Source organism: Anolis carolinensis, chromosome 1 (assembly GCF_035594765.1).
Source record: "Anolis carolinensis isolate JA03-04 chromosome 1, rAnoCar3.1.pri, whole genome shotgun sequence".
Classification (NCBI taxonomy): Eukaryota; Metazoa; Chordata; class Lepidosauria; order Squamata; family Dactyloidae; genus Anolis; species Anolis carolinensis.
In genome coordinates, this window is record NC_085841.1 from 7,133,158 (window position 1) to 7,154,824 (window position 21,667).

Genomic DNA, 21,667 nt, shown 5'->3' on the forward strand with positions numbered 1-21,667 from the left:
CTCTGTGTGCCGCCCAGGAGAGGAGCTCAGGACTCAGCCTCTCCTTAAAGCACTCCAGTTTCGTCACGTCGCTCCAGTCTCTAACCTTTTCTGCTAGGCTCTAGAATTCTTCCGCGTACTGGGAGACTGACCTCTGCCCCTGGAGGATGGTTCTCAGCCCCTCCTTCGCCCGGAGTTGCTCCAGCGGATCGCGGAAACGGCCTTCCAGAGCTGCCAGGAACTGCCGTACAGAGTTCAGGCAGGTGTCGCGCCTGGCATGTAGTTGCACATACCAACCCGCAGCTGCTTTCCTCAAGGCGGCTCCTATGGCCCTAACCCGACTGGCTTCAGATGTAAAAGTCTGTCCGTTGTCCTCCATGAAGCCTCTGACGGTGGTCATGAAAAAGTCCAGCTCAGAGGGTTCCCCCTCGTACTCGATTCTCAACTCCTCCCTTCTCTGCTGTGGGAATGGGGCAGGCGGTCCCCACAGCCCGGCGCGTTGCATGTCCCCTGGGGCTCGGTGATGATGCCCCGCCGCTTCCCCTCGATGGCTAGTGCCGCGCCCGGGGGGGGGAATCCGACAACTCTCTCTGGGGTCTTCCTTTGTCCTCGCTACCGCTGTCATCGCCCCCCTCCATCCTCGCGAGTCCCGTTTGGGTTTTGGCGCGGGCCCCCATGTCTCTCTGGGTCCCCTGGGCCCATTCCTCGCCCGTCGTCTGCCTGGACTCGGCCCGGGCCGTTTCCTCCCAGCTTGCCGCGAGGAGAGGGGCGAGGCGCTCCATCGCTTTTGACATGACATCAAGCGTGGTTTCGAGGGCGCCCATTCTCTCCTCCAGGAACTCTAGTCTTTGTGGGGATACGAAGCTCAAATCGCTTCTGGGCTCCGCGTCGTCCTTCCGCGCCCTCTCTCGTCTGCGGGTGACCCCGTTAGGGTGCGCATATGCGGTAGAGGCCGCCACGGCGGCAAACCCCTCAAACTGTTCGGAGAGGGACATGCCCCCCTCTGCTCCGATCAAAGTTTCTTCCTCTTCGTCCATTTCCATGCCTCACTGTAACACAGGATGGCGCCAGTACTCTTGGCTTGCCTGTCAGCTCACTCCAGCCGCTCGAGAATGAAGACGCGAGACCGGTGCGTAAACAAGGTGAACGTTTACTGAAGGATAAGAAGCCAAGAGTGCTGGGTGATGCCCTCAGGTCCCTTTATATACCCTCCTCCCACATTCAAACATGCAATTCCCGCTCAGTGAAAAACCCGCGCATAGTGCCCGCCAAAAACCCCCTTTGTCCGTTGGTGTCTCAAGGGCGACCCCGGCCTGCTTATCAGTCCAGGAATGTGCGGGAATGTCAGGGGCCTGATTCCCGGCGCCAATGTGAAGGCCCGGGAAACATGGGTCCTGACAAACGAACACACAGAGTTTTCAAATTACAGAAGCATTGTCAGCCCCTAATGCTTCATCATACTTTAATTTTATTCAAGTTAGAATATTAAGTATGCTATGATAAATGACAGACAGCTCTCTATATTTTGTATGTACAAATTCAACCATCCATTAATTAATAATTCCAAAAACAAAATCTTGATTTTGCCATTTTGTATAAATTACAAGATTTCCTATGCTGTTGTATTTAATGGGGACTTGAACATCCAGAGATATTGGTATCTACGGGAATTCTTGGAATCAAATCCCACTGAACTACCTTTGTTCACCACCCCTCCATTCACATCACATTCAATAATGCTATTCTGTGTTCTGACTAGAGTATTGAAACATACCTTACTGTATTTTGTGTATGTTTTCTTTCAAAGGCTATGCATACAAACACAGTGTTGACATACAAAAGTTACTTAATTGCTCCAGTTCTTAATGACCATCAACAATGATCTATTTCTGGGCCACCTTGCTGGGATGGGATTTCAAGCGGATGCTTTTATGATGGCTTTGTTCTTTCTTGGATGGGCAAACCTTGAAAATGGATCTTGGGGGACTTCTAATTGACCACAAGCTTGGAGGGTTACTCAGAGCTTGGTTCCCTACCCCCCAATCTGCCATACTATTTTTATCATATTTATGAAACTTCTGAACGTGCGAAGTTTTGGGGTTCAGTGCCATCAGGATGCGGATGACATCCAAAGCTACCACTCATTTCCACCACAAAGCAGGGAGCTGTTTTCACCCCAACTCAGTGACTGCCATCTGTGGTGGATTGGATTAAATCAAAATTTAATTCAGACAAGATGGAAGAGGTCTTGGTCAAATTAGGGAACAGGGATTAAGTTTGTGCTGGGTAGGGCTACACACTCCTTGAAGATGCAGGTTCTCAGTTGGAGAATGCCCATGGATTCAACAGGTTTCAGCAGTGGCCAGGAGTGCATTTGAACAGTTAATGCTCACAGATCAGCTGCACCCACAGGAGATATCAGATCTGGCCACGATGACACACACCAATGTGACCACCAAACTCAATGGGTGCTTATCAAATGGCTCTTCTTCATCCTGGGAGAAGTGACGAGTAGGGTGGTGCAGGGTTCTGTCGTTCCTTGTGCTATTCACCACTTTTATCAATGACTAACTAAAATCAAAACACGCTACATCCACAACAGCCCCTTCATATACCAAGATTGTAACTCTATTAAAAAACATATACGTAAGATTACTCTGTCATGACTTTTTTTGCACTTTAGTGACAACAAAAATCATTTAAATGATTACAGATGATCTGTTTAATGATCTAGCATCTTTTCTAATGTTTAGGTAAGACTGACTGAGCAGAAAATGATTAAGTGCTATTTTTGACTCTTTTTGAAGATGGGGACATTTGCCCTCCTCCAGTCTGCTGAAACCTCAATTTTCCAGGAATTCTCAAAGCTGATAGAGAGTTGTTCTGAAATTATTCCTGCTAATTGTTTTAATACCCTTGGATGTAGTTCATCTGACCCTGGATTCATTTAGATTAGCTAGATATTCCTGCACTATCTCTTTAGATATGCCATGTGCTGCATTTCCCATCAGCTCAATTTTCCTCAGGTAGAGCACTATTTTCTTTGGAGTGATGATTGCGGCAAATAAGGTGTTGAAGAGTTTAATATTTCACTGTTTTCCCTTTGCAGCGGCCCTGTCATTTCCTTCTTAATTTTCCCATGGATATAATAATAAAAACCCTTTATATTGTTTTTAACCTCTCTAGTTGCCCCAAGCTTCTACTATAGTTTGGCTTTTCTGACTTTTTCCCAGCACAAGTTGGGAAAGAAACCTTATACAGTAGAGTTCCAGTTATCCGTCTTAAACGGGCGGGCCCAATCTCGGATATCTGGATCTGTCGGATAACCGGATCTGTGGAAGCGCAGGGCATACTGCTTCTTAGTGACACGCTCTGCACTTCTCAAAAGGCCCAGGCCTCAAAGGTGAGCAAGTGAGGTGCGGGGAGAATATGATGCGCCACAAAGCCCCTGGCGGCGCATTGGATAATACGGAGTGTCGGATAAACGGAGCTCGGATAAGCGGGGCTGTACTGTACCATGAACAGGAAATTCTGCCACCTATCTTTCCTTCCATATCTCTGATTTACACAACATGTGTAGGAATATTCTAGTAGCTCCTTTGGAGAGGACGACTCCATACTTGGTCAAGTTGTTGGATGACGATCACAAAGTGACCCCATCCTTCAAAATTGCTGGGAGCCAGGAGTGGTAGCACTTTGTAGACATGCCTGGTTGTACTCTTCAGGCTAATCTTCTCATAATATAATATAACGTGCATTTATGATAAGTCTATATTTCATTAAGGCTAGTAATAAATCATGTTCTTATTCCTAGAATAGTATATTTTTGCTTTTTAGTACATTAAGAATACTTTTTAATGTACTCACTTTCTGACCCTCTGGACCAATGCTGCCTTTTCCCACTGTCTATGTTCTACATGTAGGATTCGCTCAGCAAAAGCCTCTGTCTCTGTTACCGGTACCTCTACCAGAGCAGTCAGAACTATGCTACAGTCATCATCCAGACTCTCAATGGGGAGTTGCGGTGAGTTGGGGCATGTGTGTGTATCTGTGAACTTGTCTTGGGAAGAAAGAGGGAGAATTGACACCCTTTGTGTCAATTGGGTCTCCAAGGGAAGTATATTCTACAACCAGGGTGTCACAGTTCAAAGGTTTTTCTTCTCTGTCCTTCCACAATATTTCCCCAATGTCACTAGGCTGCTTATAATGCAAGCTTGTTGAATGCAGTTTCAGTTATACATGAAAAGCTTTGAACACCAAAGGATTATGCTGAAGGACCTAGCAATGCCCAGGAAACTGTTGGTTTTAGGCCTCCAGCGCAATTCTATAGTCTACTTTCACCTGAAGCTGGCCACAGAATTGCACTTGAGACTCAGGGAGAACATTCCTTTAGGCTTCACTACCTCCTCCAGAGCAATTCTATAGAGCAGGGGTCCTCACACTTTTTCAGCGGAGGGCCGGTTCATGGTCCCTCAGAAGAATGGGGGGCCCAACTATGCTGAAATAGTCCAAAATTAGGATTGTTGTTGTTGTGTGCCTTCAAGTCGTTTCAGTCAACCCTAAGTCTAAAGTTTAGGACAGGGACCAGGCCAATGACCTTGGAGGGCCTTAGTTTGGAGACCCCTGATCTAGACGATCTCATAAGACCATAGGTAAGCAAAAAGACCTCCAAAGACCATCTACATGATCTCATAAAACCATTGGTAAGGAAAGGGACCCTCAAAGGCCATCTAAATGATCTCATCAGGTCATCAGAAGACCATAGATAAGGAAAGGGACCCTCAACGACCATCTAGATGGGCTCATAGGCCCATAGGTAAGGAAAGTGACCTCCAAAAGCCATCTAGATGGTCTCACAAGGCCGTAGCTAAGCAAAGAGACCTTCTCAAAGACCATCTAGATGATCTCATAAGATCATAGGTAAGCAAAGAGATCTCTAAAAACCAGGTAGACTTAGGTCAACCCTAAGTCTAACGTTTAGGACAGGGACCAGGTAAATGACCTTGGAAGGTCGCATCCGGCCCACAGACCTTAGTTTGGGGACCCCTGATGTAGAGGGTGTGTGTAGAGTAAAGGTGTATGGGGAGTCATTGAGTGTGTTTATATGCCTTCAAATTACTTATCATGTAAGAAAGCGGAAAAATTTTGGAGCGAGATATACAGAACAATGGAAACAATATTACAAAGGAAATTTGAGTTAAAACCAGAATACTTTCTGTTAGGGCTTACAGATTTTCATATGGATTTAAACACAAACAATCTATTCATCTATTTTACAACCATTGCGAGGCTATGCCTAGCCAAACTATGGAAAACTCAAGAATTCTCTCCACTTAAAATTGGATATTAAGAATCCTAGACATAAGGAATATGGACTCACTGACACAAATGGCGCAGAATAGACCACACAGACAGTCGACAGATTGGAGCAAACTAAGACTTTATTTGAAGAATGAGAAAGTAGAACTTTACTAAAGATGGAATTAAAATAATCCTCGGACAGATAGATTACAAAGTCCAATGTTGACATAGGAAAGAGATTAAGAAAACACGATCTGCAACTCAGGAAATCTGGAAGTACGACTAAATTTTTTTTCTTGTTTTTTTCTTCTTTATTTTATTTTTTTCTTTTATTTTTTCCTGTCTTTTTAACACTATTATTCCCCTCCAACTCCCCTCCCTTATTTTATTTTATTTTATTTACAGTATTTATATTCCGCCCTTCTCACCCCAAAGGGGACTCAGGGCGGATCACATTATATACACATAGGGCAAAGATTCAATGCCCATAAACACATCGAACCGAGACAGAGACAGACAGACACAGAGGCAATTTAACCTTCTCCCGAGGGGATGTTCGATTCTGGCCACAGGGGGGAGCAGCTGCTTCATCATCCACTGTGACGGCACTTCCTCATTCCAACGTCGTAAATTAGTTACACTTGCCTCCCCACTTTTATAAGTGGTACCTTATTTCCTACTTGATAGATGCAACTATCTTTCGGGTTGCTAGGTCAGCAATGAGCAGGGGCTATTTTTTATTTTTAATTGACGGGTGCTCACCCCGCCACGGGCTGGCCTCGAACTTATGACCTCATGGTCAGAGTGATTTATTGCAGCAGGCTGCTCACCAGCTTGCGCCACAAGGTCACTCTCTCACCTATCCTTATTCCAACTTTCTCTTTCTATCAATTGTTCCACCACTTTTATTGTAACTTCAAAACCAAAAATAAAATGTAAAAAAAAATTCTGTCTGAGGGTTACTTTAATTCCATCTTTAGTAAAGTTCTATTTTCTCGTTCTTCAAATAAAGTCTTAGTTTGTTCCAATATGTCGACTGTCTGTGTGGTCTATTCTGCACCAACGTTTGTGTCAGTGATCCTATGAATTTCATAGGTTTTTTCTTAGGCAAGGAATGTACTACGACTCCTATCTTTACAGGGGATACAATCCTATACATTGGGTGGTTATGCGAGTCTGCAGATAATAGTGAACACTACTGAAAAGAATGACCTCTAGCCCCAGAGAGCCTAGAAAGTACCTAGAAAGGATGCATTTTTGGGGGAAATGGATCAGTAAAATTGTGGATAACAGTCCTGAGGTTGTTGTATGTTTTCTGGGCTCTATGGACATATTCCAGATGTATTCTCTCCTGATGTTTTGCCCACATCTATGACAGGCATCCTCAGAGGACAGCCCGGAAAACATACAACAACCCTGTGATCCCAGCCATGAAAGTCTTCAACAATACATAGTCCTGAGGTTATAAGTGTTATACTGTACTCTTAAGTAGTTTTGATAGTTACCGTATATACTCAAAGATAAGCCGAGTTTTTCAACCCTTATTTATGAGCTGAAAAAGCCTCCTCCGGCTTATATTCGGGTTAAGGTCAAGCCAGCAGCAGAGCCTGGAGACCACAGTATATTTTCTTTTCCAAAACCTCTCTTCTTCGCTTCTCCTCCCAGGCTGGTTATCTTACTATTTTTTTTTGAGAGAGAGAGAGACAGAGACAAGAAGTGAATTTTTTCAAAAGCGAAAGGAGACTGAGAGAAACCCTTGCAAGCCAGATTGCATGGGTAGAAAGGGGAGAAATAAAGATATTCTTGCAAATTTGCACGATTCATTACTATTACTATTATTATTATTACTACTACTACTATTATTGCAAGAACATTTGAGTCCAAAGAGAGGGAAGGAGGGAAAAGAGAGCAACAGAAGGTGTGTATTTCTTTTTATTCCTAAGGAAACAAACATGAGGTGGGTTTTTTTGGGAGGGGGAGAGAAGTTTAAAAAAACCTTTTCTGGCTACTTTTAGAGTTTGAAAAAGGGAGAAAGCAAAGAGGTGGGAAAGGGGAGGAGAAAAGAGGACACACAAGTTGTTTTTAGGGGGGCTTTGCTTGCATTTCTTCCTTGGGTAAATGCATGCCCCAAAGCTTCTAAATATTGATATAGATGTTCCCCCTACAAATACATTAATATATGAATTTTCCCCTCATATGTTTACAGGTCTTTGCAAATCCTATGTAAATATAGATAACTAGAGATTTCCTGTATATCTGTTCCTATATGTATACATTAATTTTATATATGAATTTTATATGGATTTTACCCTCACATGTTTGCAAGTGCAGGGGGAAAATGTGCATAAATAGGGCTTGGAAATTTTGCAGGAGGAAAATGCACATAGAGAGAGATTTGCAAAGGTTTCAGGGGGAAACACACATGTGAAATTAGTATATATAATGACAGATTTATATCTAGCTCTGCATTGTTTATGTAGGCATTATATGTTTGCCTGTTACTATGTTGGAAGCTGGCCTGAGTCCACAGGGGGAGAGAGATAGGGCAGGGCACAAATGAAGCTGTTGATGATGATGATTATTATTATAAAGTTATTGTTGCTTTTCCACTTATAGAGTTAGTTTACTGTTTTTCTTTGAAATACAGTAAATATTCAAAACATTTAACCCACTAATGCCTCAATTAATGTAATTTTATTGGTATCTAATTTTATTTTTGAAATTTACCAGTAGCTGCTGCATTTCCCACCCTCAGCTTATACTTGAGTCAATACGTTTTCCCAGTTTTTTGTGGTAAAATTAGGTGCCTCGGCTTATATTCGGGTCGGCTTATGCTCGAGTATATACGGTACTCTGAAATATTGTCTGCAGCATGTGGTATTTGTTGGCATCCAAGTCACAGATGATCTTCTTCCCTCTCAATCTTCTCCCCTAGCGACGCGGTTTGCATCTTCTATTTGGTCCTCCGGGCTCTGGACACTGTGGAGGATGACGTGACGATCAGCTTGGAAACCAAGGTCCCCATGTTGCACAATTTCCACTCCTATCTTTATCAGCCAGATTGGCGGTTCATGGACAGCAATGATAAGGACAAGCAAGTGCTAGAGGATTTCCCAGTGGTGAGCTATTGCCCCCATGCTTGAATCTTAAGTTTATATAAGTATGCCTATGAAGACTGGAAACTTTAGCTGGTACAAAGAGTTGCAGCAAGATTGGTAACAGGAGAATCTACAAGGAGCACACAACCCCTCTGTTGCAACAGTTCCTCTAGCTTCCAGTTTGTTTCCAGGCACAAACTGGTTATATGGTTCAGGTCCGGGCCACTTGGCAGATCATATCTCCAGGAACAAACCATCCAAGGCCTGAGATCCCCAGGATAGGCTAAAACCTTTCTTTTCAGGCAAACATTTTAAAAAAATAATTTAAGACTGAATCAAGGGTGATGTGTAGTGTTTTATTGTTAGTAGATTTTAATGGTTTTAATATTTTATTTTTAAATAGTTTTTGGTTTAATGCTATTGTAATATTGATAATATTGAAGAAAGAATGTTGAAATGCAGTAAGATTAATCTAGATTAAAGGAATCATAGAATAGTAGAGTTGGAAGAGACCTCATGGGCCATCCAGTCCAACCCCATTTTGCCAAGAAGCAGGAAATCGCGTTCAAAGCACCCCCGACAGATGGCCATCCAGCCTCTGCTTAAAAGCCTCCAAAGAGGGAGCCTCCACCACACTCCCTCCGGGGCAGAGAGTTCCACTGTCGAACAGCCCTCACAGTGAGGAAGTTCTTCCTGATGTTCAGGTGGAATCTCCTTTCCTGTAGTTTGAAGCCATTGTTCCGCGTCCTAGTCTGCAGGGCAGCAGAAAACTTGGATAAGTGAGTCTTGGATAAGTGAGACTCTAATATATAAGAAACCGTATGGAAAACGTAGAATCAGAAAGAATAGTTTCAGCTATTAAGAAAGCTTATAAGTGAAATGCAGCTTTCCTATTAGTTAGTGAATTGGTTAGTTAAAATTTCCAAGTGGTATTTGGTCATGGTTTGGAGTTCAGATATTGTTATTTTAAATTTTTTAATCGATACATTCTAATCAAAATATTATTATAGGAGTGTTTGCATTGATTTATGTTTCCCTTCTCTCCAAACTGGGGTGAGCAACATTAAATCAATGTTTGACATGATCTTGAGTTGAGTCTTGATAGTCTGTTTTGGGAATTAGCAGTTTTCCCTTGTGCCCTAGATCTCTTTGGAATTCCGCAAGCTGAAGAAGGTATATCAGGATGTCATTGCTGACATTTGTCGCAAGATGGGCCTCGGGATGGCCGAGTTCTTGGAGAAGAAGGTGGAATCTGAAGAAGACTGGGATAAGGTCAGTGGCAATCCTTCATGATGGACGAAACTCTTCGATTGGCTGAAGTGGGGTGGGAAAGGGACATACTGGACTTTCCTGGAGGGCTGTGTCCCTCTCTGCCCTAAAACTTGACTTTTTTGAACCTCTCTAGTACTGCCACTACGTCGCTGGTCTGGTGGGGATCGGCCTCGAACAACTCTTCTCTGCATCCAAGCTGGTGGACCCTGTTGTTGACCAGGACACAGAGCTTGCAAACTCCATGGGGGTTTTCCAGCAGAAAATCAACATCATTCGGGATTACCATGAAGACCTACTTGTGGGCAGAGAGTTTTGGCCTCGAGAGGTAATGAAAATGAGTGCGAGGCAGACACCAGGGAAGGAGGGCAAATTTATTTATTTATTTATTTACAGTATTTATATTCTGCCCTTCTCACCCCGAAGGGGACTCAGGGTGGATTACAATGAACACATATATGGTAAACATTCAATGCCAACAGACAAACAACATACATTAGACAGACTCAGAGGCATTTTTAACATTTTTCCAGCTTCACAATTCCGGCCACAGGGGGAGCTGTTGCTTCACCGTCCAGAAGTGGCTGTACTTCCTCATTCCTTTCCTCGTGTTTTGCTGGCAGTTTTATGGTGTTGTAAATTAGCCTCCCGCATAAAGCGTCCCTAAATATCCCTAATTGACAGATGCAACTGTCTTTCGGGGCTGCATAGGTCCAGTAGTGGCTGTACTTCCGCATTCCTTTCCTCGTGTTTTGCTGGCAGTTTTATGGTGTTGTAAATTAGCCTCCCGCATAAAGCGTCCCTAAATTTCCCTAATTGACAGGTGCAACTGTCTTTCGGGGCTGCATAGGTCAACAGCAAGCTGGGGCTATTAATGGTCGGAGGCTTAACCCAACCCGGGCTTTGAACTCATGACCTCTCGGTCAGTAGTGATTTATAGCAGCTGGTTACTAGCCAGCTGCGCCACAGCCCGGCCCCAAATGGAGGATTGTGACTGAGTGGTCGATGGTGTGATCTTGTGTTCGGTCTAGAGCATCTTGAGTCACTAGCTTGCTTATTTCTTCAGAAGCGATTTCCTGCTTCTTGGCAGGGGGTTGGACTGGATGGCCCATGAGGTCTCTTTCAGCTCTACTATTCTATGATTCTATGATTCAGTTCATTCAGAAGAAATAATGTTGCCTTGAACACCCTGATTTTAGAAGCTAAGCAGGATCAGGCCATGATGGAAAACCAGAAACATAATTAAAGAAGGGATCTAAGAGTCTCAGTAGACCACAAGCTGAACCCAATGCGATTCTAAGTTGCATCAATAGGAGTATATTGTCTAAGCTCTGTTCTGCTTTGGTCAGGCCTCATCTGAAATACTGAAATTTCTAAGCAACACCATTCAAGAAAGATATTGTCAAACTGGAATGTGTCCGGAGAAGGGCAACAAAACGGTCCAAGGCCTGGAAACCATAATCCCTATGAGGAGTGGCTTCGGGATTGGGGATTTTTGGCTTGGAGAAGAGAAGGGTGAAAGGGGACATGAAAGCTAAGGTTAAATATTGAAAGGATGTCACATTGAGGAGGGGCCAAGCTTGAGTACGGAGTTGATGGCTCTTCCACTGCTATGATTCTGCAAAAAGAGGTTGTTGTTTATTCGTACAGTTGCTTCAGACTCTTCGTGACCTCATGGACCAGCCCACGCCAGAGCTCCCTGTCAGCTGTGGCCAACTTCAGTTCCTTCAAGGTCAAGCCAGTCACTTCAAGGATAAGATCCATCTATCTTGCCCTTGGCCTGCCCCTCTTCCTTTTTCCTTCCATTTCCTTCCTGTCTCCTCATGATGTGGCCAAAATACTTCAGCTTTGCCTCTAATATCCTTCCCTCCAGTGAACAGCCAGGCATTATTTCCTGGAGGATGGACTGGTTGGATCTCCTTGCGGTCCAAGGCACTCTCAGGATTTTCCTCCAGCACCAGAGTTCAAAAGCGTCTCTCTTCCTTCGCTCAGCCTTCCTTATGGTCCAGCTCTCGCATCCATAGGTTACTACGGGGAATACCATTGCTTTTACTATGCGGACCTTCGTTGCCAGTGTGATGTCTCTGCTCTTCACTATTTTATCATTGAGGTTGGCCATTGCTCTCCTCCCAAGAAGTAAACATCTTCTGATTCATAGAATCATAGAATCATAGAATAGTAGAGTTGGAAGAGACCTCATGGGCCATCCAGTCTAACCCCCTGCTAAGAAGCAGGAAATCGCATTCAAAGCATCCCCAACAGATGGCCATCCAGCCTCTGCTTAAAAGCCTCCAAGGAAGGAGCCTCCACCACGGCCCCGGGGAGAGAGTTCCACTGTCGAACAGCTCTCACAGTGAGGAAGTTCTTCCTGATGTTCAGGTGGAATCTCCTTTCCTGTCGTTTGAAGCCATTGTTCCGTGTCCTAGTCTGCAGGGCAGCAGAAAACAAGCTTGCTCCCTCCTCCCTATGACTTCCCTTCACGTATTTGTACATAGCTATCATGTCTCCTCTCAGCCTTCTCTTCTGCAGGCTAAACATGCCCAGCTCTTTAAGCCGCTCCTCATAGGGCTTGTTCTTCAGACCCTTAATCATTTTAGTTGCCCTCCTCTGGACGCTTTCCAGCTTGTCAACATCTCCCTTCAACTGTGGTGCCCAGAATTGGACACAGTATTCCAGGTGTGGTCTGACCAAGGCAGAATAGAGGGGGAGCATAACTTCCCTGGATCTAGACGCTATTCCCCTATTGATGCAGGCCAGAATCCCGTTGGCTTTTTTAGCTGCTGCATCACATTGTTGGCTCATGTTTAACTTGTTGTCCACGAGGACTCCAAGGTCTTTTTCGCACACACTGCTGTCAAGCCAGGCGTCCCCCATTCTGTATCTTTGATTTCCATTTTTTCTGCCGAAATGAAGTATCTTGCATTTGTCCCTGTTGAACTTCATTTTGTTAGTTTCGGCCCATCTCTCTAGTCTGTCAAGATCGTTTTGAATTCTGCTCCTGTCTTCTGGAGTGTTAGCTATCCCTCCCAGTTTTGTGTCGTCTGTAAACTTGATGATCGTGCCTTCTAACCCTTCGTCTAAGTCGTTAATAAAGATGTTGAACAGAACCGGGCCCAGGACGGAGCCCTGCGGCACTCCACTTGTCACTTCTTTCCATGATGAAGATGACACATTAGTGAGCACCCTTTGGGTTCGTTCGCTTAGCCAATTACAGATTCACCTAACCGTAGTTTTGTCTAGCCCACATTTTACTAGTTTATTTGCCAGAAGGTCGTGGGGGACTTTGTCGAAGGCCTTACTGAAATCCAGGTAGGCTACATCCACAGCATTCCCTGTATCGACCCAACTCGTAACTCTATCGAAAAAAGAGATCAGATTAGTCTGGCATGACTTGTTTTTGGTAAATCCGTGTTGACTATTAGCAATGACCGCATTTGTTTCTAAGTGTTCGCAGACCACTTCCTTAATGATCTTTTCCAGAATCTTGCCTGGTATCGATGTGAGGCTGACCGGACGGTAATTGTTTGGGTCGTTCTTTTTTCCCTTCTTGAAGATAGGGACCACATTCGCCCTCCTCCAATCTGCTGGGACTTCTCCCGTTCTCCAAGAACTCTCGAAGATAATTGCCAGTGGTTCTGAAATAACTTCCGCTAGTTCCTTCAGTACTCTTGGATGTAGCTGATCTGGCCCTGGGGACTTGAATTCGTTTAGAGAGGCCAGGTGTTCCTGGACAACTTGTTTCCCTATTTGGGGTTGGATTTCCCCCAATCCTTCGTCCATTCCATGTTGCTGAGGTAGAAGATGGCTTTCTTTTTGTGAGAAGACCGAGGCAAAGAAGGCATTGAGCAGTTCTGCCTTTTCCCTGTCCCCTGTCGCCATCACCCCATCTTCTCCTTGCAGAGGCCCTATCGCCTCCTTTTTCTTCCTTTTTCTACCAACGTAAGCAAAAAAGCCTTTTTTGTTGTTTTTTATGTCCCTGGCAAGCCTGAGCTCATTTTGTGCTTTAGCCTTGCGAACCTTTTCCCTACAGGTGTTGGCTATACGTTTGAATTCTTCTTTGGTGATTTCTCCCCTTTTCCACTTCTTGTGCATGTCACTTTTGAGCTTTAGCTCAGTTAGAAGTTCTTTGGACATCCATTCTGGCTTCTTTGCACTTGTCTTATTTTTCTTCTTTGTTGGCACTGTTTGCATTTGCGCCTTGAGTATTTCACTTTTGAAAAACTCCCATTCATCCTTAACTCCCTTGTTTTTTAATATTGGTGTCCATGGAATGCCGCTCAGTAATTCCTTCATTTTTTGGAAGTCAGCTCTCTTAAAGTCGAGAATGCGTGTTTGACTTGTCTTAGTTTCAGCATTCCTTTGTATTGCAAACTCCAGGAGCACATGGTCACTTGCCCCTAAGGATCCAACCACTTCAACTGTATTGATCAGGTCTTCCACATTTGTTAAGATTAGATCAAGAGTTGATTTCCTGACTGCAGTCTGCGTCTGCAGTAATCTTCGTGTCTAGAAACACAAAGTCTGTCAATGCCTCCACATTTTCTCCCTGTTTGCCAGTTCTCAATCAGTCTGGTTGCCATAATTTTTCATTTTTAATTGCAACCCAGCCTTTGCCCTTTCTTCTTTCACCTTGATTAGAAGGCGCCTCCACTCCTCCTCACTTTCAGCCATCCGAGTGGTATCATCTGCATATCTGAGGTTGTTAATGTTTCTTCCAGCAATTTTAACTCCAGACTTAGATTCACCAAGCCCCTCACATTGCACGATGTGTTCTGCATACAAGTTGAATAGCTAGGGTGAGAGTATACAGCCCTGTCATACTCTTTGTTGTTCCGTGGTCTGCTCAAAAAGAGGAGGCAACAGTTTTGTCCTCATATTTTTCCAGCTTTAAAGAGAAAACCACGTGAGACTGGGGATTAATTGTTGCAGGCAATGTAGGAACTTGCCAGAAAATCCTCCAGGATAACACAGGCAATGTATGAATATTGTTTTTATTTTCTTTTTAAATAAAAGTATAGCAAGAAACATTACCATTTCATGATTGCCTTTTTCCCACCAGGAGGAGCCCTTGCAGAAGGAGAGGGTGAGAAACAGGTGGCTCTTCTGAGATGGCTCTTCTGATGGCCTTCTCCCCTTTCTAGCTCAACTATTGAAAGGATCCTATCCGTCCTTTTGAGGCACCACTTTCCATGGGATCCTTCATTTCCCCTTAAGCCTCTTACACTAAAAGAGTCAGGCATCCTTTCTGTTTTGGGTTCCTTTCTCCTTAAGTTCCTAAACAAAAAGAGATGAACACTTTTAAAAACACTTCTTTCAATGGGACCCACACCATCTTTAAACCACTCATAAGGTAGGTAAAGGTAAAGGTTTTCCCCTGACGTTAAGTCCAATCGTGACCGACTCTGGGAGTTGGTGCTCATCTCAATTTCTAAACCGAAGAGCCGGCGTTGTCCGTAGACACCTCCAAGGTCATGTGGCCGGCATGACTGCATGTAGCGCCGTTACCTTCCCGCCGGAGTGGTACCGAGTTTTAACTGAGTGTCAGTGCGGCCTGCCCTGTTATATTGCTCTTTGGATTTTGTGTTGTACTGTATATGATTCTTTATTGTATTGTTGTAATTGTATTATGATATGTTGTTTTTATATTGTGTTGTATTGTATTTTTCCCGGGCATGGCCCCATGTAAGCCACCCCGAGTCCCCATTGGGGAGATGGTGGCGGGGTATAAATAAAGTTTTATTATTATTATTATTATTATTATTATTATTATTATTACCTATTGATCTACTCACATTTGCATGTTTTCGAACTGCTAGGTTGGCAGGAGCTGTGGCTAACAGCGGGTGCTCATTCCGCTCCCGGGATTTGAACCTGGGACCTTTCAGTCTGCAAGTTCTGCAGCTCAGCGCTTTAACACACTGCACCACTGAAATGTCACAAAGTAATCAGACAAATCCACCACTTCCTACCACAAGGAAAAATACTAATTTTCAAGCTTTTCTATGCTCAGGGAAAGGACTGGATTCAAAAGCCTTCCATTTCTACACACTGTAGTGATGGAATCCCATGAGCAACCACCAGAAGCAATCATACATCATTTGATGGGCTCTGTGGGAGTCTGTCTTTGAAATGTGTAGAAATGGTAGAAACAGAGGAAAGGTTTCATATGATGTCAGACATTATTTGGACATCCAGCGGCTGTGTAGTTCTTAAAAAGGCAGGAAAAAATGCAGCCCACCTAGAATCATAGAATCATAGAATCATAGAGTTGGAAGAGACCTCATGGGCCATCCAGTCCAACCCCCTGCCAAGTAGCAGGAAATCACGTTCAAAGCACCCCCAACAGATGGCCACCTTACCTTACCTAACTTACCTTAGTTAGGCAATAAGCATTTTGGGTTGGACTGAGCCAGATGATTGAGTTCCCTTCAAATTTTGACATCTGTGAACACTTGGAGAAAATGCTAGAGGAATTTGACGGCCTTTCTCTATGGAGCTGGAGGGTATTTTAGTATAGGATTTGCTCATATTATTCATGCGGGGACATGAGAGAAGCCTCCCACAGGATGGTAAAATATCCGGGCATCCCCTGGGCAATGTCCTTTCAAACTGCCAATTCTTTCACACCAGAAGCAGCTTGCAGTTTCTCAAGTCGCTTTTGACACAAAAAATCCTCATACTATTGGGCAAAACTTCTGAAAATTGTGCTAATTTGTTTAAAAAATGTTTTTCTTGGGATTGTGAAATTTTGGGGAAGCATCAAAGGCCATCATGGACTGTAGAAGTTATGTTGAAAGTCTACATGTGGCCAGTGAGCCATATTTTGCCCACCCTTGTCTGGTCATGTGAGTGTTGGATGAGGACTCTGCAAAACCATGATTCAAATCTCCATTCAGCCATGGAAATCCATTGGGTGATTGTCAGTAGAAGACAGTGGAAAACCTCTGAAGTAATCTTAGCAAGCATGCTCCACAGAAAGATCACCACATGACTGAGTCAGCTTAAAGGTGCATGATAATAAGACAAGACAAAATGCATTGTGCAAACTAGAATGGTTGAACTCCTTGGTCTCAATGTTTATTGGGGAAAGGGATAAAGTGGCAGACTTCCAGTATGTCATTGCAACATCCCACCCAGACCTAGTTGGCCAGCATTTCTAACCCTTTGAGTGTTTCCAGGTGTGGAGCAAGTATGCAAAGACGATGTCGGATCTGGCCAAGCCTGAGAACATTGACAAAGGTGTCCAGTGTCTGAATGAGCTCATCACCAATGCTCTGCATCACATCCCTGATATCTTGACACATCTGTCACAACTGAAGAACCAGAGTGTGTTCAAGTTCTGTGCTATCCCCCAGGTAGGTTGGACAGTCCCTGAGGGATTTTGCACCTTGGGAGGACATTGCACAGTGACAACATTATGATTCTCTTAACTTCAATGGTTGCCCCTTATAGAATACTGGATTTGAAATTTATAGAATCAGTACTTTTCTCTGGCTGAAAATGTAAGAATTCAAAATTCCAGAAACCCCATCGCCATCAAAGTGGAATCATTATTCTAGAATTGTGTAGTGTGGAAATCCCAGGGATTTCATAATGGCACTGGTGTAATATCTCCCTTCAAAGAGGTTCTGGTATGTGAATCCAGTCTCCTTTACACTGTACAGTGTACATCCTTTAAACCAGTGGTCCCCAACCTTTTCTTGACCAGGGACCACTTTAACTAGGTCCTGCTTGACCGGGGACCACTTTGACAGGGGCCACTCTCCAACATTAGTAGCAAAAGGCTTACAAATCAGTTTTTGGTCAACTTTAGATTCTGTTTGGTTATGTGGGGTGCAGATTCAGAAAATTGCATTGATAGACCATATCAGGTCTAGTTTCTGATACAGAATATATGTCATCCAATAGTCGCCATCTGTTCATCCACAGAAAACCATATTTAATAATATAGATCTGATGTGGTCTATCCAATGCAATGGTCAGCTTTGCGGAAAGGAGTGGAAATAAATAATGAAATAAATAAAGAGGAAGGAGGTTCACGGACCAGATTTTAATTCTCACAGCCCACTGCTGGGCTGTGGTCTACAGACTGGGAACCACTGCTTTATATGAAATTGAAGAATTTTGCCCAGCTAATATCTTTTGGACTGAGGCTCCACCTACACTGCCATATGATGCAAACTGCATCATATGGCAGTGTAGATGGGTCTTCCGTTTTCTAGGAGTCTTCAGCACCAATCTCTATATAGAGTCCTGTCAGATACAAGCTCACTTTGAGATATTAAAGCTTTATTAAAGAAAACAAAGGCAGGCTACTACTGTATATTCCAGTTAATGTCAGAACTGCCAAGCACTGCAAGCTTCATATATTTATAGGTAGCACATTTTTTGCATAATATTCCCTCATTAATCAGTATGAGGTATATATTTTTTCTTGGTAATCAAAGAGCAGGATCAGGCCTAGTTAGTTCTTGGATGGGAGACAAGCACAGTTTTTGGCTATATTTCATTGGAAGGAACTGGGAAAACCACCACAGAGTATTTCTTGCACCCCCCCCCCCCAAATGGATGACCTTTTGGGCCAAATTTCAGCAGGACCCTTTTTTGTGGTTTCTGACACCTTCTTCCCTTCCAGGTGAAGGGCATTGCCACCTTGGTAGCCTTCTACAACAACCCGCAGGTCTTGCAGGGACTGGTGAAGATCCGAAAAGGGCAAGCCGCCACTCTAATGATGGATGCCACCAACATCCAGGCTGTCAAAGCCATCACATTCCAGTACATGGAAGAGGTGAGTTGAAGTCAGTGACAGAGTCACTGACTTAAAAAAAACAAACACATTGTAGTAAACGAGTAGATCCACTAAATCACTTGTGGAACAGAAAGTGTCATTTACATTAATCCCATGCATTCCCTCTACTTTGTTCTTTCTAGTTGGGTTTCCCAATAGAATCTCGTCTATCCCTTTCCTTTGTTGCCAGTGCCCAGACTGAATTGTTGTTATTTCTGTATGTGTTCAGTACCATTTTACAGTGACTTCTAAGGCTAAGAGTGTATGGGTTTTCATGGCTCAATGGGGATTTGAATCCTGATTTCTTGAGTCATAGACCAATACTCAAACTACTATCCTACTCTGGCTCTCTTAGGATCTCACCACATTCATGAGGTCCAGTGTCATGATTTGCTAGCCTCCATGGTGAATCTGGGTGGCAGGAAGTGGCAGTAGACCAATTGCTCCTTCTTTGGAGGCTTTTAAGCAGAGGCTGGATGGCCATCTGTCGGGTGCTTTGAATGCGATGTTCTGCTTCTTGGCAGGGGGTTGGACTGGATGGCTCATGAGGTCTCCTCCAACTTTACTATTCTATGATTCTATGTGTAAAGATGTCAGAAAGGGGGAGAAATCCTTTTAAAAATCCCACCTCTGCCACCAATTGTGGAGAAGGATGATGTTTTTATTAAATTATATATAACTATATCCGCTGTACCCAGTTATTAAAGATGTTTTTATTTAAAAGCTGCCACCAAATGTCAATGTCTTTATAATGCTGCCACCAGATGTCAAGGGGATCATCAACTCTTGCCACCACTATAGGGATACATAACCACTAGCTACTTAGAGAGGGGACTTTTAAATTTTGTTTTTCTTTCTTCTTCTTGTTTATTCTTAATGTGTGTATATATGACAGAGACTGAGATGCTTGAAGGAACAATAACACGTTTATTCAGGCACAAGTTTAATAGTTACAATTCTCACTTAGAAGCACTTTCCTTAACAGTTGCAAAGCTATATTGAGGTGTTTCAAACTTTAAAATACCACTTCTTTCTCTCTTCTGCCTTTAAACTTGCAGTCACCCTGTGAATTCCAATCACAGACCATCTGTTCCTTATCTAGACACAGACTACCTTTAAATAAGCCACCAAACTTATTTTAAAATGACTCAAAATCAAACATTTGAGTCACCCTGATCCCTTCACTGAGGGTCAGCCTTCTCTGCACCTCCTCAGGCACATACTAACCACTAATTTTTCAAACCTACATTTCTCCACACAAAATGACCGTTGGCTCCGCCCCCTTTTCCATGGCAACCAACTCATGAGTGCAGAGTAACTGAAATATTAACCCTTTTAAAACACAATTAAACATGGCATTTGTAAACTAAAAAAAAAATCACACTTCATTACACTATGATTCTATGATCCTGGGCCCTGGACACCCATCCCATATAGGAAAGTGTCTCCACTACACCGAAGCCCCGTTGTTCCTAATGGAACGTGGGCAGCTTCTGTGTTGTCGACAGCAGAGTCTCACCATGCTGCCACCCCATTTCACCCATGGAACCCCATCAGAAGTTGCCTTAAGTAGTACAATGGGCTCCATGGGGCTCCATGGGTGAACTGGAGCAGAAGCATCATAGGACACATCTTCTGTCCCAATCGATAAGTCTAACAGACATAATTACAACTCAGGGAATATAGCTGGAATATAGCCCAATAAGTGTTAAATGTTGCCCTGGGAAGTTTGCATCTTAATGGATGTTGTCTCTTCTCTTGGTAGATTTACCAGAAGATCCCCAGCACGGATCCTTCCTCCAGCAGAACCCAACAAATTGTCACTTCTATCTGTTCAATGTGTTCACCCGGAAGGACCCTGGTCCCACGAACCCATTACTCCTTAAGTTACTTGTCTTGCATGATGGTTTTAGCAGCCCTAGCCTGGCAATATCTGAGCATAATGTTCAAGGCAGCTTAGGAAGACTGTCAAGAACTGAGGAGGCAGAGATGGTTTTATTTTTAAAATTCATTTTATTGGGTCTTCAAAACGGTTAACTTAAACCCAACAAAGTGAAAATAAAGTAATAAAAACACAGATACTAAAATATTTATTATTTATAGTATTTATATTCTGCCTTTCTCACCCCGAAGGGGACTCAGGGCAGATCACAATGCACATATACATGGCAAAACACTCAGTGCTATTATTAGACATACAACACACAGACAGACAGACAGTAGAGGTAATTCAACAATTTTCAACTTCCGAAAATGAAACAAAAGGATCAAATACAGAAGTCATAGCATTCTTTCCATACCACTTCCCTCCACATTTACCAAGTAAAACCAACAAATAATCCCTGCCCCACACATTATTTTATTTTATTTTATTGTGTCAGAAGCAAATTATATTGTATAGAAAGTAACAAACAAAGTTAAAAACTTGGCACTATACAAAATGTCCTTTGACCAGAAGATGGCCACTCGGAAGGCCTCTGGAGTCGCTGTAAGAAGGCCCGCCATTGTGCATGTGGTGGGGCTCAGACTGCATTGTAGTCAGTGGTGAGTGGTTTGCTCTTCTCCACATTCGCATGTCGTGGACTCCACTTTGTAGCCCCATTTCTTAATATTGGCTCTTCCTCTTGTGGTGGCAGAGTGCAGTCTATTCAGCGCCTTCCAAGTCATCCAGGGTTCTGTGTTCCCATGGGGGAGTCTCTCATCAGTATCAGCCATTGATTGAGGTTCCGGGTTTTAGCCTTCCACTTTTGGACTCTGGCTTGCTGAGGTGTTCCTGTGAGTATCTCTGTAGATCTTAGAAAGCTATTTCTTGATTTAAGACATTGTTTACTGGCTGATATCAATACACAGGGTGGGCTGGAGATGTCAATGCCTTGGTCCTTTCATTACTGGCTTAAAAGATAAAAAATAAAAACATTACAAACTTACTCATGAAGAAAAGGCTGATATCAAAGTATTATAATGCACTACTGTTCTACTTAGTTGCCTTGGAGTTGAGTGACGTTGGTCTTTTGTCTCTGATGTCATCTTGACATCAATGGATCACAAGAAGAAAGATCCACTTGTCCCTTTTCTTCTTTCTGTGTGGAATCTGTTTGGTGCCAGCTGATCGTATATGCCACACTCTAGATCTGAATCTGAGATTTCATTAAAAATATATAGTGGACAAAGGCTGCCTTAACAGCTGCTGGGATCAAAATGTTAAGTGTACCTCCAAAGAGTATAATGGGAG

At 43.4% G+C, this 21,667-nt stretch overlaps 1 protein-coding gene across 1 annotated transcript; it reads left to right on the plus strand.

Annotated features, from left to right (window-relative positions):
* Positions 1–1,206: 1,206 nt before the first annotated feature.
* On the plus strand, positions 1,207–20,810 carry LOC100553739 (squalene synthase). The gene is made up of 9 exons (XM_062968765.1): positions 1,207–1,312; positions 3,213–3,382; positions 3,903–4,003; positions 8,216–8,399; positions 9,522–9,650; positions 9,784–9,975; positions 16,826–17,002; positions 18,283–18,435; positions 20,201–20,810. The coding sequence occupies exons 1-9, from the start codon at positions 1,207–1,209 to the stop codon at positions 20,393–20,395; spliced, it is 1,407 nt and encodes a 468-aa protein (XP_062824835.1). The 3' UTR covers positions 20,396–20,810.
* Positions 20,811–21,667: the final 857 nt, after the last annotated feature.

Bases quoted from the DNA above. Each gene is read 5' to 3' on its own strand.
- LOC100553739 (XM_062968765.1), top strand. From the start codon at position 1,207: ATGCAATTCCCGCTCAGTGAAAAACCCGCGCATAGTGCCCGCCAAAAA. The intron at 4,004-8,215 runs GTGAGTTGGGGC...CTTCTCCCCTAG, and splicing joins ACTCTCAATGGGGAGTTGCG to CGACGCGGTTTGCATCTTCT. The intron at 18,436-20,200 runs GTGAGTTGAAGT...TTCTCTTGGTAG, and splicing joins CATTCCAGTACATGGAAGAG to ATTTACCAGAAGATCCCCAG.